Below are 17,210 nucleotides of genomic sequence, written 5' to 3' on the forward strand. Positions count from 1 at the left end.
AAAGCTACGCAAAGTAACAAAATTAAATTCTCTTAGCGGCCACAGATATTGAAGTCCCAGTTGTTATCATTCAGGATGTATTTGTTTGTTTACTTGCAGTTCTGCCTCTTTTTTTTTTTTCTTTTTGCCAGGAAGAATTGTAGTTGCTTTCTGTGATAGTATGCATGGCATTGTGAACACGAAGGAACAATTTCAATGCATTAACTTCCATCCAAAAATGTCACCTCAGCAGCAATCGTGGTTGTGTGACATAAATTTAGAACAATACTCTTCCTATCATGCTATCTGGCAAACTAAATTTTGGTAATTGGTATGCAGCATGAAAGGGACTGTCCATATACAGCCTGCTAATGGCTGGGGGTCTAGCCAGCTTCAAAATGACTCCATTTTCACTGATGGCCCTACCCAAGTATGAAAATTTACAGAGAAATGGAAGGGAGAGGACTTGCAGGCAGGGAGTTTGGGACAATGCAGAGGATTAATGGCAGTCAGTTGCTCATTATTTATTTGGAAGGGGAGTTGGCGGGGTGTTGATAAACAGGCTTAGCTGGGCTGTTGCCAAGGAGCCAGCTGCACATCTGCATTATGGACCAGGCGCTTCCTGTCGGGCTCTAGGGCTCTAGGCTCTCCACTTTTCTTTTTTTAAAGGGCACAGATGGCTGAAGCATTTGCCCTGAACAAGAGCAGGACTGGTACAGTTCCTTTTGGGGAATGGACTGAGTTCACCCTTGAGGACAGACATCCCCTATTGCTCTGTATTTGAGTTGGCGTTTACATACTGCCACCGCAACTATGCTTAGTCATGTCTTATTAAAGCTAATGAAAGGGAATTAGGCCAAAAGCATCCATCTTCCTGGCATATTGCACCACATGCACTTTGGGGAAACAGACTGTCGCCTAAATAGCTGTTTTGTCAATAAAGTTTACTTAAATAATTTTTGATACTCAGTGTCTAATAATAATGTTTCAGCTGTTTGTTTTCAGTGATTAAAGCACAGTCCACCACAATTTCTTTTTCATTACAACCACAGCAAGACCTACTATTATTTCATATCATATGCATAAACTGTGTCACACCATGTTAGTTTTGGACTAAAGATTCTGCAAAATGAATAAATTACAGCATATCAAATCTGCTTATACTATGCAAACCCGATCCATATGCAGTGGGAACACATGAGATAATATCACCTAATGAAATCATCTGATTTATCCTCAGCTTATCGGTTCAGTTTAAAATATGGTCAATGTACCCCTAATGAGATAATTTATACTTATCTTCTGTGAGTTAAAACACAGTATAATTTCCCTCATCCTGGTTCTGAAGTTCCAGAGAATACAGCGATGAAGTCAAAAAGACAGCTCTTTAAAACCATACAGATGGCTTAAATTACGTGAAGCAAATGAAAATGAAAAGTATTTGCTGGTGACTGTATCCAGCTGACCAGTACCCTTTGACAAAAGCATTTGAAGACAAAACCATACAGGGGTGTTGCTCACTTTCCACAAAGCAACTTACATATATACACATTTTCATACTTTTCATAATGCTGTACTTGAAACGAAAATGAAGCAGTGAGATTAAAAGGTGGAGTAAATTAATCACTTCATATAGACAGTTTTCATACTGTACATTGTCAGTAATTATGCTTTGAAATAAATTGCCAAGGACTTCACACCTTTCAATCATAAATTAGTGAAAAACACTTAAAAGGATTTAACAGATTTTATGCCTAGAAACATATCATATTCAGTATAATTTCTTGGAACTTAAGTGCAATAAGCAAATGGCTGTTGGAGGTCCCTTTCCAAAAGGACAAGGTGGGACAAATTAAACTCCAGAGGTTATCGAGGCAGCTGAGGCATGACCATTGGAGGGGCAGTGATCTTCACTCTCTGTATACTGGTTTAAAAGGAACTGAGATTTTGAAAAAAAGAAAAAAAAAATCCACCTGTGATATACTAAGGGGACTTGGCTTGATGGTAATGTCACTGGTTCTCTCATGAATCTGAAATGCTATGGAACTTGTTGCAGGTGATGGCACCTTACATGGATATGGTGAAGTGGCACAATGATGAGTGGCAGAATCCCACTCATGGGCGACTTACAGCAGCTATCGGCCGGAGAGGCCGGTATTTCTTGTGAAGTGGGGCCTTCACAGAGTGCGTGGAGGTGTTTATATTCTCTTACAAGCTTCTTTTCCGTTACTGGTTTCATTTCATTCTCAGCCTAATTGCATGCCAACTACCATGGCAGCCCTCCCCCCTTGACTGGGCATTGATAGGGTGGTGCAATGAGGTGGGAATTGATGATCAAACATACCAGGTAGTTGCCTAGGCTTCGCCTTCCACCCTTGTAAACTAAAGGATCTCCACAACAGCTCTGCCTTAGACCCTCAGGCAGCACAGCTATTATGGGCAGCCAGCCTGTCTGCCGCCCCCTACCCCTACCCCTACCCCACCCCTACCCTACAAGCCAATAATCTGAATTTTAGTCTTCAAGACCCTGGGAAAAAAATCATATAAAATGTTTTTAGTTCTGCCATGTAGAGTATGTTGGAGAGCTCTGCATTGCACGTCATGCTGTACACTAGTTGTAATGGAAGCCAGGTTCTGTAATGTTAGATCTTCGGGCGAAATGTAGAAGGAGTGCAGGGACCCAAATGTTATAGAAAAGGCACCTTTTGCATTGATTGACGCCAGTCGCAAAGCGCTTGCTGAAACATATACCAGCACGCTAGTTTGTCACGAATTAAAATGACACGCATCACTGCATTCTGTGCTCTTGTGGGTAAAGAGCAACAGCAATAGCCTGCCACATGTTACAGATATTGTCCTTTTATTCCGATACACTGAAACGTTACATATAGCAATAGAGTATTTTTATTACATTGTTTTAGATTAAGTTAGCCTTAATGTCTTCAAGGGGGATCTTTTAGAGGCAAACCAAATCCAAGCTGAGCATGAGATCATTTCAAAACATGGTCAAGTTGGTGTAGCCTTTCCCTAGCTGCAAGAGGTTTAAAGGAAATAACTTTGATGCAGAAAAAAACATTAATATGCGGTACAGAAATAAATTATATTTAATTGCATAAATAATATCTACCTTACTCCTTGCCATTGTAAAATATTTCCGGGGACATCTCAGATGTGTTTGCAATTTTAGGCCACTCCAGGCACTGTTGTTATGAGTATATTCATTCAGAAAATTATTTAAAAGAATCTTAACTTGGGGGACAGGGTGGCGCAGTGGGTTTGATGGGGCCCTGCTGTCTGGCAGGTCTGGGGTTCAAGTCCTGCTTGGGATGCTTTGTGATGGAGTGGCATCCCATCCTGGGTGTGTCCCCCTGTGCTGCTGGGTTAGGCTCTGGCTTGCTGCAACCCTCATGAGACAAATGGTTTTATTCTGTGTGTGTGAGAATCTTAACAAAAAGTTGTGATTTGCCTCCTTCTGTATGCTTGTTAAATGACAACCCAGATGTTGTTTTTGATAGAGATACAGAACATATGTTGATTACTCAAACGTATCTGTCAACGTTTTATTGCTATGGTACACACCAGAAGTTCCCACTACAAATATGTAGTTCACTGAAATGTCTACCTTACTTCCAGTAGAAAAGAAAAAAAGTTAAACCTGAATGATAATTCTCACGAAAAACATTTCTGTAACTTAGGTAGTGCTATTCAACCTCTTTTCCGGTAGCTGTTGTAACATATTGCCCTTGTGCTGTGGTAAATTGTATTTCCTCAGTGTACTTACTCTGCCTTGATGTTGTTGTGACCAAGTTCTTTTCTTTTGTTAAACAAAATAAAATATATTTATAAATATATATAAAATATATATATATATTGCGGCAAATATGGTGAACAGCTAACAAGAATGCAGAAGAAAACAGTGAATAATGGTTTCAAGAGAAAGTTTTGGAAGCAGTGGAAGCGGCACGAGTCGAACGCTGAGGTTTCACTGCCGGCACAGCCCTTAGTGCTTTGCTCTGGACCATCTGCTCAATGCATTATGAGCTCAGCGTCTGGTGAAGCCAATGTGTCCCATTGGTATCGCCGCCAGTAGTCTGTCACTCGGAAAACACCTTCCTCAGCACCTAAATTAAACGACAACAAGGGAGGGTCTTGTCAAAACACCTCGTGAATATGTCAGGAAAGCTTAATGCAGCTCACGTTATTCAGTGCTCTTCCGGGGGCCTGTAAGACTCCTTTGACATGAAGACCTGTGACCCTCAATAGACTGTAGTTCACACACCAGGTGAGGATCATTCTGTAAGAACTCCATGACTGCAAATCAGACTTTAAGGAATTGTCCAGATTTGTCTCTCAGTTTAAGATGTATTTACTCATACAACAGCAGCACTTCTGTAACATGTACCACATCATAAAAAATGTTTCATCATGCGCATGCCTGTCCTTCAGAGCTCTGTAGATTTCCTTAGAGGTAGAATCCCTTTCTTCATTTCAGTCAAAAGTATCTTTAGGAGTTTTGACATGGAATAACCAGATATGTTTTTTCAGTTAGTGATCTGTTTCAGGGATTTGTAAAGGACTAAAACATATATTTCATGAAAACTTTGTGGAAGTCCATGCTAGAACCAAAACTCACAGTTGTAGAGTTTTTTTTTTTTTTCCCTGCATGCAAGAAGTTCCATAAGGCAAACAAATTAAAACACTGAGTTTGCTGTCACAATATTTTGTATGAAGACCTGACATGCTGTCCATTTTTTAAAAAAACAAATACTTTAGGACTTGGTTGGAGGGTGCGTAAATGTTACAAAGTTTGGACATTATACACTGATTCCTCTAATGTACTTCACTGTTCATCAAACACATTTTTTTGTCTGTTGAAGCCATGCGATAGAGTGTCCCCAGTTGCCAAGGTGACCTTAATAATTTGATAAAAATGCAATAGATGACCACAAACATAAGGAAAGCAAGCCTCTTCTGTAGTATCCAAGAGACTGTTGTCTCACTCTTCAGGGAGCTGTGTCAAAACAGCACTTGGAAAGGTTTCAGGAATAGTTGGCGGGTGCTTTGTCTCAGAGTCGAAGGGTCAGCTTGTTCTGGATTACACCTAGAATAACCTCACGAAAACATGTCCTTGCCTGTTGGAAACCCTCTGGATCGCACGTGCACACAGAAAACAGAATAAACAGATAAAAATCTCAATCCAGCCACTGAAGCCCAAAACACTCAAGCCTGATTTTCATCCCCTGTGGAGAAGCACACCCTCCTTTGTAATCTCCAGAAACAGAATTACAAACACACTGCTCACACTCTCCATATTACTTTAATTTATGGATTTGTAGCTGTTTGGGGAGAAGAGGTTAGAAAGAGCTTTGAGCTGTGACGTTTCAAACTATAAAGATGTACAACAGCAATGGTCTCCCTTAGAACATGCCAGGGTAGTTTTTCTCTAATGGATATAGCTATTAAAATATGTTATTGGGCTCAGATGGTTAATTTGGTTTAGCAACATTTGTTCCAGGTACTTAAGAATTGACTGTAATGAAGTGGTAAGCATATAAAATGGAACTAGAGTTTGTAATCCCTTTGCCCTCAACCCATTCAACAGGTACCCCTTCCCCACAGTGTTCAGCAGTTGCAGCAAGAAGGACTTAGCCACCAGCCTGGAGAAGGGTGTGGGCATGTGCCTCTTCAACATGCCCGAGGTCAAAGTGTTGTATGGGGGCCAGAAGTGTGGCAATGGCTACGTGGAGGAAGGGGAAGAGTGCGACTGCGGGGAACTGGAGGTACGTCAAAGGTTTGACTGAGCACTTGAGAATTCAGTCCTGATTCCTGATTAATTGTCCCCTAAGTGTCACCCCCAGCAGGATAACAGCAAGCTATAGTACATCCCATATTAAGTACCAATCAAAAAGTTTAAGTATACTTGCTGGAAAATATTTTTTTCACAAATGACATTGCATAGGGGTGTAGGGGCATGGTGGCACAGCAGATTCAGCTGGTTCCCACTGTGTGGTGGGTCTGAGGTTCAAGCCCTGCTTGCGGTGCTTTACGATGGATTCACATCCCGTCCTGGGTATATCCTCTTCCACTTCAGCCTTACGCTCTGTTTTGCCGATTCGATTGTTGCCTATGGATGGATGGATAGATGAGATTGTGTAAGTTTAAGCAAGAAAGCACAACAAATCTCTTCCCAACTCCTCTGCAGCAGTTCTCCAGAGATGTTGGACTCTTCTGTGTTTTCACTCTTCTGTCCAGTTTGTCCTATTTACTGCCTGGTTGTTGAGGTGTACTGAGACTTTGACTGGAACTGTTGATTCACAGTAAGGTTTTGACAGATCACGATCTTTAAATATCTTAATTTGGCCTTCAGGCAGACAAACATGAACATAAACACACACACACACACACACACACACACACACACACACACACACACACACACACACACATAAGGCCTCATCATAAGCTCTAGCCTGCAAACAGTGAATTGCAGAGATATGTGAAGATACCCCAGGCTTTCTGAGTCACCAGCTCTTAATTAGTTTCCAGAAACATGCAAAATGACAAGAAACCTCTAGCTAACAACCTGAAGTGAAACAGCTATGGGTTATGAAAATTATACACCAGTGTGCGTGTCTGTAACTGCTGTGAGCTATGGCCGTACCTTGCGTCATCGTACCTCGGATGCTTCCTTCAACAGATCGTCAGCTTGCATCAAGCTCCTTGACTTGTCCTTCCACCTTCCACACATTTGACATGATTTTTTCTCCAGACTACTGTTGATTTATACAGCTGGAAAATAATACTTGGAGTTTAGAAATATTAAATTCAGCAGATATTTGAGACAGTGTGTCCCCCCATGGTGACTTGCTCTTAATGACCTTAAGCAAACAACAATGATATTGAGCAGCAACGGCTGATCTTACTTAGCATTGTCTGTCCACATGTTTTCTTTTATCACTTTGTTTTCAACTGCAAACAAGAAATGCCAGAACTTAAACCCAGGTCTTAGCAGAGGAATGTAAGTAGCATGTTCTGATTTCTGGCTTTGCTTCTCTGCTAGACTCCTAGGGCGTTTGGCACAATGCTATATATTTGTCTTGCTCATTGTTTGCCGAAAAAGAATGACAGATAAGTATCAGAACTACTGTACATGCTTATTAAACTGAGAGTACATTCCAGAAAAACATATGTTCCCCTTCAAAGCACTTGTAGCTAAATCCAAAGCTCAGCTACAGTTCGAATGGTTAGTAATACAAGGCTGAAGTCTTAGACTGAAGTGGTCTGTGTTTCTGTAGGGCCGCTTACTGAAGCAAAGTGGAACATAGATGAGTGGGACAAATACCCACCTAACCCCCAAGTCCATAAACTATAGGGTACTGCCCTAGGGGCCAAATTTAATTAACTCATTTTGGGAAAATTCAGTTCCCTCCCCTTCCACCCAAAATAAACCACAAATACAATTTCAAACGTATTCCTTTCAATAAAAGTGGCTTTGTGTTGTCCGCTGGGTATAAAATGTATGGTTTTGGTGGATAAGTATGAGTGATGGAAACACACAGAATGTTAGGTACATTTTTGCTCTAACCACCAGCCTGGACTTCAGCCTACAAAGAGTTAACTCATTCCAACTGATTTGATATTAGTCATCAGCAGTAATAACATCTATGTTTGACTTCCACCTTAGGAATGCGTGAACCCTTGTTGCAATGCTAGCACCTGCACCCTGAAAGGAGATGCCGTCTGTGCCCACGGACAGTGCTGTGAGGACTGCAGGGTAAAAACTCATTTTGCCCCGTGGTAGACATCCTGGGTCCATCAAATGGTTGAAAATCCATCGGAAAAGAAATGATTGCTAATACAATAAGTACAAGTCATTACAGTACAAGGAGAAATTGTTTCCTGGGCACTGCAAACAAATAAACGTTCACCATGATGTTGACTTGCAATCCTTGCATCTTCCATTGCTCCTAGCTGAAGCCAGCAGGCACCCCCTGCCGGGACTCCAGCAACTCCTGTGACCTCCCTGAGTTCTGCACAGGTGCCGGGCCGCACTGTCCCGCGAACGTCTACATGCACGATGGGCATACGTGCCATGGTGCCGATGGGTACTGCTACAACGGGGTGTGCCAGACCCACGAGCAGCAGTGCGTCACACTGTGGGGACAAGGTTAGCAAGACCACCTGTGTCAGAGAATTCCACTGAATTGAAAAGTGTTTAAGAGCCAACACACGATTTTTAATGTTCTGTTAATAATGAGCTTGTTTGGATTTGTGACAAGGCATACACTGTTTCGAGTACCCCATCAATGTACCCTCGAGAAAAGTTTTCATTACTAACTGCTTAATGCTTTAATAAAAAATTCCTGCAGTACAAATGGATAAAACTTAATCTACATTCAACCTAGAAATTAAACAATATCAGCTGAAACAGCAATACGTAGTCTTCAGATCTGTTTGTAAATCGGGTGAAATCGTTGGTGGGCTGGGGGAACCAGGTCACACCTGTGCCCTAGGTGTGTGGGGAGCCAACTGACCCAGTCCAGGATACCTTTACGCTGGACTTTCACTCTCACAATTGCAGGAGCCAAGCCAGCACCAGGGATCTGCTTCGAGAGAGTCAACTCCGCCGGGGACCCATACGGGAACTGCGGGAAGGACACCAAGGGGTCATTCGCCAAATGCGAAGCACGGTGAGCCAAAGTGGGTCAAACTGAAGATGTGAACTTAGAAGGATACAACTGGAGAGTTGTGAGCTCAAGTCCCAACAACATATCTATAAAAAGATGCTGAATATGGAGGTGTATTCCAGGTGAAGTGTGTAGCCTGTGCTGCTTTCTGTAAAGTATCCAAAATAACTAGGTGTATGAATGGAAACTAAAAAAGTAAAACTCTGGATTTCTTTTTCAACTAAGGTGGAATGAAGAAAAAGATTAGGGGAATTAAAGAGCTGCAGTGATGTTCAGAGTGTAATACAGCTATAAGACAGACGCACTGTTCCAAAGGGGTTACTAAATTCTGAATACAATCTCAGCCAAAATCCTTCGATAGCATTGTGAACTAATTCAGTTTTAAAATGTGACTTTCTTAGAATGCTCCATAAATTCTGCTTATACTCAAATACTGTACTTTAGTGAAGTATCTGCTGATTGATTTCATTACGTTAATGGCAGACAGCCTGATGAAATGTCACAGAATCATTACTGTAGTAAAAACGGCAACAGGGTAACTTTTCATTTACTTAATTACCGGTCTTTGAATCCAGTCCAAACATAATTAGAAACATCAAATACAAATAGATTCTAATAGAGAAAAACACTAAATATAGAGATGTTCCATTTAAACGTATTATAATAAGATTTTTTTTCTGCTGAAGGCTCAGTGCATATCCTCTCAGCTAATTATGCTGTGTTTTTACAGCGATGCCAAGTGTGGCAAAATTCAGTGCCAAGGCGGAGCCAATCGGCCCGTAATCGGCACAAATGCGGTCTCCATAGAAACCAACATCCCACTACAGGAAGGCGGGCGCATCCTTTGCCGAGGGACACATGTCTACCTGGGGGATGACATGCCGGACCCAGGCCTAGTTTTGACCGGAACCAAATGTGCTGAGGGGATGGTGAGGCTTACTCCTTCATTCTGTATATATTGGTCCTGATTGGAAGGTCTTGCAGGACTTAGTAAAATATGAAACAGCAGCTCATTATCTCTTGGTGATATCAGTCCTACTGCTGTTTGTCACATCCATGCCTACAACCCAGTCGACAGCACCTGACTCCGGTCCAGCACCTGATTAACTCCTTACCCTTTAAAAGACGCTCCGCAGCTCCCATACCTTTGCGGAATTTCGTGAGGGACAACCGCCCTTCCTCGTGACACTTCGTTCATAAGCATCGCTAACTCTCAGTTCACGTCCTCCAGTTTCCTACTCTTCGCTTCGTTTCTCGACCACGTCCACGGATCCTCGCTCCTGTCCTGTTTGCCGCTCGACCGACCCTTTGCTAAGTCCCCTGACCTCGCTCATGGATCTTTGTCCTGACCCTGACTGCCAATCGACCGACCCTTCGTCTGTCCCGATACTGAGAACTTGCCTCATCCCTCGACTCCGGATGAACGACGCTGCACTTGGGTCCAGCCATCCCGGCTCCCTATGTTTCACATGACACTGTTTAATGACAACATCCCATTACAAAATAAACAGAAAAATTTTCTTTTTTTTTTTTTTTCTTTCCAACTGACAACTTTATCCAAGGCAACTTTAGGGGATAGATTTATACAAGGCAAAAAAGTGCTTAGTTTGCAAGGCTGCAAGATAATGACAAAACAGCTACTTGATTTTAGGGACTATTACATTAAGGAAGTCTAAGAAATACAGTAAAACTGAGAAAAACCTCTTTTATTCTTGACCAAATACACTGACTGCATATGTTACTAACAGTAAAATTTAGAATTTTTGAAGATACAAAAATTAAGCATTTTCATTACACGTTTCATTACACATTTTCTAATGTGTAATAGTTTCCAGTTCATATCAAGTGCTCCTATGTGCTGATGGTCAATAAGAAGATGAAAAATGTTGTATCTGTTCATAATAATTGGTCAACATTTTGTAATAAATAGATTGTGGTGACCTTTTTATTTGTTTTTTTTTTATGTAATGTAATGTAATTGTAATGTTCCTCTAAGTCAAAAATATTACAACGAAGTCTTACAAAACATTTTTTATTATAGCTATATAACCTTACAGAACCTAAAAAGTAAATAAATGTAGTGATATTTGTATTATAAGCATATTATTGATTATAACCTACAGATATACGCACACACTGGCTGAAATGGCTTGTCCCAAGCGGGGTCACGGCAAACTGGAGCCTAACCCGGCACTGCAGGACATATGGCTGGAGGGGGGCGGTACACACCCAGTATGGGATGCCAGTCCGTAACAAAGCACCCGAAGCAGGATTCAAACCCCAGATCCACCAGACATCAGGACTCGGCCAAGCCTGCTGCACCACTACTCCCCCGCCCCCGATATATTTGATTATAAATTAACAGACAAATCAGTTAACAAGCAGACTTCTGGCCCCAGCTGCGTTCATAAGCTGAAGAGGGAATATATCTTATAGCAGTGGGAACATCTTTACATGTCTGCTTTCTCATTGCATAATGTAAGCTTACATCTTCTGTGGGTACGTCAATGTGTTTTACTCATAAAGGGTCAAACTTTCTGGTCAGGGAGAGAGGTAGTCATGTACAGATTTCTGCAAGTGATGAATGCAATGCCCTGTGGCTTCACGTGCCTCTCGCTTTGCTCTTCCCCCCTTCCAGATGTGTCTGAACCGGCGATGTCAGAACATCAGCGTATTTGGAGTCCATGAGTGTTCTGCCAAGTGCAGCGGGCGTGGGGTGAGTGGTGATGGGTGGTTGGGGGATCAGTGTGTACTGTTTCTGTTAGGAAGGGGTAGGTCTCTGCCTGTACATCCACAGCGAACATTGTGGCTATGTGGACTTGGACCTGCCATCTCCATTACCAGTTCTCCTGGTATCCATAGGCAGGTTCACTCAAGTCAGATCCTAATGCTTCACTTTCATTCACTTCTCTGGAAAATGTTCTTTGTGGTCTTTCATAGTTTGGGAAAGTGTTTTATACCAGAACTGTGCTGGGATCTAAAACTGGTTTATTTCGCCTGAAGTCACAAGAGCATTGTTCGGCTTTACAGTGGAGTAGCACAGTGGAGCCTGTTTCAGATTTAATTTGGTTTTGATGAGAAATGCTGTCTACAAAACTATTGAAAGTATAAATTCACTTAGTATCTAGGTTCTGTATATAGAATAGTGAGTAACGCTTCAGTCACAGTATTTGTATCTGTTTTTCTTGAGGGAGCATAATATTCCAGTATCATCAGCATATACTCGAGAGTCATTAATATTTCCTATAAATTCATAATTGTTGAAGTATTGAAATTCTGGTTAATACTGACTTTGAACTTAGAACCTTCTTTGGACGTATTATGATTTGAGTTTGGTTATGGGTGGTTCCTCACCCTGATCAGAACATCTTTTTGACATGAAAACTGCAAACGTGCAGAAGACTTCTGCAGAGGCGCTACAAAAAAGCAGGAGAAAAAGACAGTGGTTCTGCCCTAGATGAATCAAAGAGTCTTCCTGTCTGGGAATCCGACAGCTGGACTTTATTACCTTGATAGGAATCCCATGGGGCTCATCTGCTGCTTCAGAACACAATCATTTTGAGGACCCATGGGCTTCTGCCTCAAGAAGATCAACAAGCCTCTGACAACGGTTCACGTGGAGCACGACTCCACTTTACAAGAGAGGGTGCAAACCTTTCATAGCCACGCATAGAGGTGCTGACCACGGGCCACATGCACTGTATTAGAAGCATTTGCACCAGCATCTCTCCAGTAGGTCCTAAAGTTCCATGGAAATCATGACAAAAGCCAGAGCGATGGTACCAGGATTTGACCACATGTATTTTTGTTGCAAATACTTCAAGTAAATCCCTGGGAGTAGCAGGCTGTGCAGTGGTAAGACCCAGGCTTGAATCCTACTGCTGCTGTAATGCCCTTGATCAAGGTACTTGCCATGAACTGATATACACACAAACACACACACACACCACAGACACACGCACTTTCTGAACCGCTTGTCCCATACGGGGTCACAGGAAACCGGAGCCTAACCCGGCAACACAGGGAGTAAGGCTGGAGGGGGAGGGGACACACCAAGGATGGGATACCAGTCCATCGCAAGGCACCCCAAGCGGGACTCAAACCCCAGATCCACCAGAGAGCAGGCCCCAGTCCAATCCACTACGCCACCGTGCCCCCCTGAACTGATATAGTTTTGTATAAATGAGTATGGTAGCAAAGTGGGTATCACCAGTACCTGAGCTGTGCATTCAGGTGTAGGTCTGAGTTCAGCTCAGGGTACGAAGGGTGTGTGTTTTCCTCATGTTTGCAATGAAAAGATGCAGAAGAAGATAGTGGTTAACTATGGTGAACTCTTTCTTTGTTCGACCTTTCCATAAAAACCATGAGAGTGGTTGCCAAGAGTTGGCTTTGACTACATTGCACTGGCTCTACCCTGTCAAAGAGTGAATTATTTGTATGACAAGTTAGTTTGAATGAATGACTGGGCCAATAGATGATGATTATATTCTGTGTTTCTGACAGGTCTGCAACAACAACAAGAATTGCCACTGTGAGGCGAACTGGGCCCCTCCCTTCTGTGACAAGTCGGGCTTTGGGGGAAGCGTGGACAGCGGTCCCATGAGGCTGTCAGGTAGAGATCACAAGACGGGGGGGCTGCACATGGTCCCATGTGCTCTGTTTTTTGATGAAGGTAGAGTAGAACGTTGATTATCCAAACTAATTGGAACGAAGGCTGGTTCAGACATACATGAGAATACTCAGTTCAAGGCAAAGCGTAATTAAGCCTACAATTAAACAATTGTACGCAAGCTTGTTACAACTGTATTTTGAAGTATGAAGAATGATAAAACATAATTTTAGAATTAGGAAATGGGTTGTAAACAAAGGATTTTGAAGAAACTATCTATTTTATATTTATTTTGAACTTACCTAATTGTTTTACATAGTTTCAACTATAAATTATACCTTTTTTACATAAACAGAAATAAGTAATTGCAGACACATTATGAATATTGTGAATGAATGGGTTTATGAAAAAGAAATATTGAATCTTGGGAAAGTTTGTTTTTAGAAACATGTCATCTCAAATTTTTCTTTGAACCATGTGAGATTTTTTTTTTTTTCTTCACAGCGAGGTCTGTCATAGCAGTATCTCCGTGGCACTGCACTCAGACTGTCACTCACACTATGCCTTTGCAGTTTCTAATGCTTCCTCTTCTTTTTTGTCATCAGAGGGATGAAGCCACAAGAGCATTGAAACCATATTGGTTAACATCAACACATTCTTCATATTGGACTAATTTCTTCTTTGGTTAAAGTATGATAACCAGGCTCATGGGCATTGTGGTTTAACTACCTCTCTGCGTCATCTTGCCCACACTCAGAAACCCATTAATCTCTTGAAATGAGGCTACAGCCTCCCCTGCATCTTCAATCAGATCTTGCACACGTATGAGTGTCTCTTCGGCAACACCCCAAAGTTTATGCTTCACCTTTTTCAGATTTCCCTCCGGCAACATATTCCAGACATCTGCTAGCATGTAGGAACAATCCGTAATGCTGAACTTCTGAGAAAACTCAACCACACTTTCTTTGTCTCCCGCTGGTAGCAGGAAATGATGCAAGATTTGTTTCGATCCATCTTTTTTCTGTAACACCTTGATCCATTGGCTGCAGCCGGGATGTAACATTTGGCGGTAAAAACCTGACAGTGACATTCTCGTCAATTGAATTCAGTTCTTCAAGAGAATGGGTGGAATGGTGTGTTATCGATAATGAGCAAAACTTTTCCAGCTTTACCCTCATTTTCTCGATGGGTCTCGCCTCTGTACACTGGGAATAAAATCTTGGCTAAACCAATCAAATATCATACTGATAGGCACAATACATCTTTCCAACATCTCAGATTCTTGGATTTCTCAGTCACCAACAATGATAAAACATTCGGTCCGTTTTAATTTGCACACACCGTAACTGTAACGTGCTGTTTGTAATCTTTGAAAGCAGGATCAGCCATTTCTTGTTGCGATCCAAGTGATTTATGAGGGACTGACTACCGATTCAGGCCAGTTTCATCTCCGCTGTAAACATCTTCTTTGGAAACACCATCTTCCTCTAACATTTCCAGAAAAAACCCTTTGAAAGCTTCTGTTGCCAGGTTGTTACCTGATAAAGTGTTTTCTTGAATTTCAAGCTGCCTTGTACTGTGGCAAGATTTGAACATTTTCAGCCATCCTATACTGGCTTTAAATTCAGATGAGCCTTTTTGGTTTTGATTCAACTATAATGCTTTTTCGCATAACAGAGATCCGGAAATAGGTTCGACTTGACTTGTGTTTTGCAGAAACCATAAATAAATAGTGTCTTCTAATTTCTCACTAGCTTTTTTCATAGTTTTCCTTTTTTGGAGACATCTTCACTGTCTAGTTTGAAGCAAACTTAAACATTTAATATTTTTTGTTGTTCCTGTCAGGTATGGTAGTTCTACCAACATTAAAAATCTTAGGAAACGATCCATCGGTTTCGCCCTTTTCCAGTCTATTCGTAATTGTCATCTTGTCTTTGATTGACAACATATTGCGATTTCTTTTACCTGCACCCGTCATTATTGACACAATAGTGTAGCGGTGTTGAAATTAAGCAGCAAAATAACACAGTATTTTCACTTTGAAACAGCCATGAATAAAAACTGGAGCATTGAATCATTAGAAACAAAACACCTTCAACGACCTCACACTACAGTTGTTCACAGCTAAAAGCTGAAAGCTAACCACCACCCCCCACAAAAACCTGCCCCAACCCAATAATACAACAGAATATGAGGGGTCAAGGAAGACTGTCCAGAGTCCACACAGTAGCTAAAGCCAACATTTGATTTTTAGATCCTGTAATGACAAATTTACATTTATTCATTTAGCAGACACTTTTCTCCAAAGCAATGTACACACACACACATTTCCAGAACCGCTTGTCCCTTACGGGGTTGCGGGGAACCGGAGCCTACCCGGCAACACAGAGCGTAAGACCGGAGGGGGAAGGGGACACACCCAGGACGGGACGCCAGTCCGCCGCAAGGCACCCCAAGCGGGACTTGAACCCCAGACCCACCGGAGAACAGGACTGCGGTCCAACCCACTGCGCCACCGCACCCCCCTCAAGCAACGTACATCTCATAGAAAATACAATGTGTACATTAGCAGGAAGAGAGACATAGTTGCAGACATGTGATTCTCAAGTATGGTTAGTTTCTTTCCACCATATGAACCAATGTTCATCACACGAGTAGCTGCATAAAACTTTATCGGAATATCCACGATTCCTGATCACCTTCCTCCTAATATATATTTATTTGAGATATATATAAACATTCATGCTACATTACAAGAGTAGCTGTGTAAAGGAGTAACTATGTAAATTAAGACTATTTTTATACAATACTGCATACATGTGTGAATAAATCATCAGAAATGAATGCATTAAGTAGCAGGAGTAATACTTGAGCATAACCAGTGCACCAAAAGCAGTAGCTTTTTTGGAAGGGGGGCATTTGAATAACTGATGGTTCACATGCTTTACGTTCTGGATAATCTGTGTTCTACTGTATTCAGTCCAAATGAACAAGATATGGTTTTCAGCACACCTGCCATAAAACAAAAATGTGTGTTGTGTTCTCAGCAGCGAGTAGCCAGGGGGCGACTGTGGGGATCCTGGTGACCCTGCTAATACTCATGGCTGCTGGACTCATCACGTGTCTCAAGAGGAAAAGCCTCATTCGCCTGTTCTTTGCAAACAAAAAAACAACCATTGAAAAGCTGAGGTAATACTCCAGTCCTCCCTTAAACTGGTTAATTGTATTTAAATAACCTCCCAACGTTATGTAAAAGCTTCTTTTATTCAGGCACAAAGTTAAATTATTAAATTCAGAAAATTTAATTATTCAATTTTGTTAATTATGTGTTCTCAAAATAAGAGCAAAGTCTGATTTGATTTGTGCAGAACTGAAATCAAACTCTTATGACTTGAAGTCTCTGCTGTTTTGCAGATATGTTGATATATTCATGTTACCTCAAGAACACATGACAATATACACCTTAATATTGAAAATAGCAAAAATATACAACTAAATTAGAATTCATTTTTAGCGGTCTTATGTTGTTAAAAACATAATCTAAGTAGTTAAGCAAGTTTCGATTTATGATGGATGGACCCATATAGCATTACTGAGTGTCTACTCCCACCTTGCGTCTACCGTAGGTCTGTTGGTCCAAATCGGTCCAGCCCAAATCGCATGCACTCTGTGTGCAGAGCTTCTCCAGCTCAACCTCCTCCAGCCAAACCCCGGAGTGCCAGCATATTCAAGGTGGGTCTCCAGCTTTCTCCAAAAGTCACAACCTCAGTCTAAATGGAAAAAGTGGGAAAATGTCATGGCGGGTGCCTCCTTCAGTTAAATCCCCTACACTTTCGCAGCATAGCCCCCAAAGTGGATGTGTTTTTCCTGAAAGGTCAAGCCATTGAAAATGTCTTGTTCTTCAAATTAGTGTCAAAGCAAGTGCTTGGAGGGTA

General features: G+C 41.7%; 1 protein-coding gene across 2 annotated transcripts in view; it reads left to right on the forward strand.

Annotated features, from left to right (window-relative positions):
* The window catches only part of adam12b (ADAM metallopeptidase domain 12b), a 78,177-nt gene that overhangs the window by 53,179 nt on the left and 7,788 nt on the right, over positions 1-17,210 (forward strand). For both annotated transcript variants that reach the window (XM_018749614.2, XM_018749615.2), the window contains exons 12-20: positions 5,582-5,759; positions 7,664-7,753; positions 7,951-8,146; positions 8,561-8,669; positions 9,397-9,595; positions 11,305-11,382; positions 13,170-13,278; positions 16,326-16,464; positions 16,902-17,007. In XM_018749614.2, the coding sequence (XP_018605130.1) occupies positions 5,582-5,759; positions 7,664-7,753; positions 7,951-8,146; positions 8,561-8,669; positions 9,397-9,595; positions 11,305-11,382; positions 13,170-13,278; positions 16,326-16,464; positions 16,902-17,007 (1,204 nt within the window). The remainder of the gene's footprint in view (positions 1-5,581; positions 5,760-7,663; positions 7,754-7,950; positions 8,147-8,560; positions 8,670-9,396; positions 9,596-11,304; positions 11,383-13,169; positions 13,279-16,325; positions 16,465-16,901; positions 17,008-17,210) is intronic.

The sequence above is a fragment of the Scleropages formosus genome, chromosome 4 (genome assembly GCF_900964775.1).
Source record: "Scleropages formosus chromosome 4, fSclFor1.1, whole genome shotgun sequence".
In the NCBI taxonomy this organism is placed as follows: Eukaryota; Metazoa; Chordata; class Actinopteri; order Osteoglossiformes; family Osteoglossidae; genus Scleropages; species Scleropages formosus.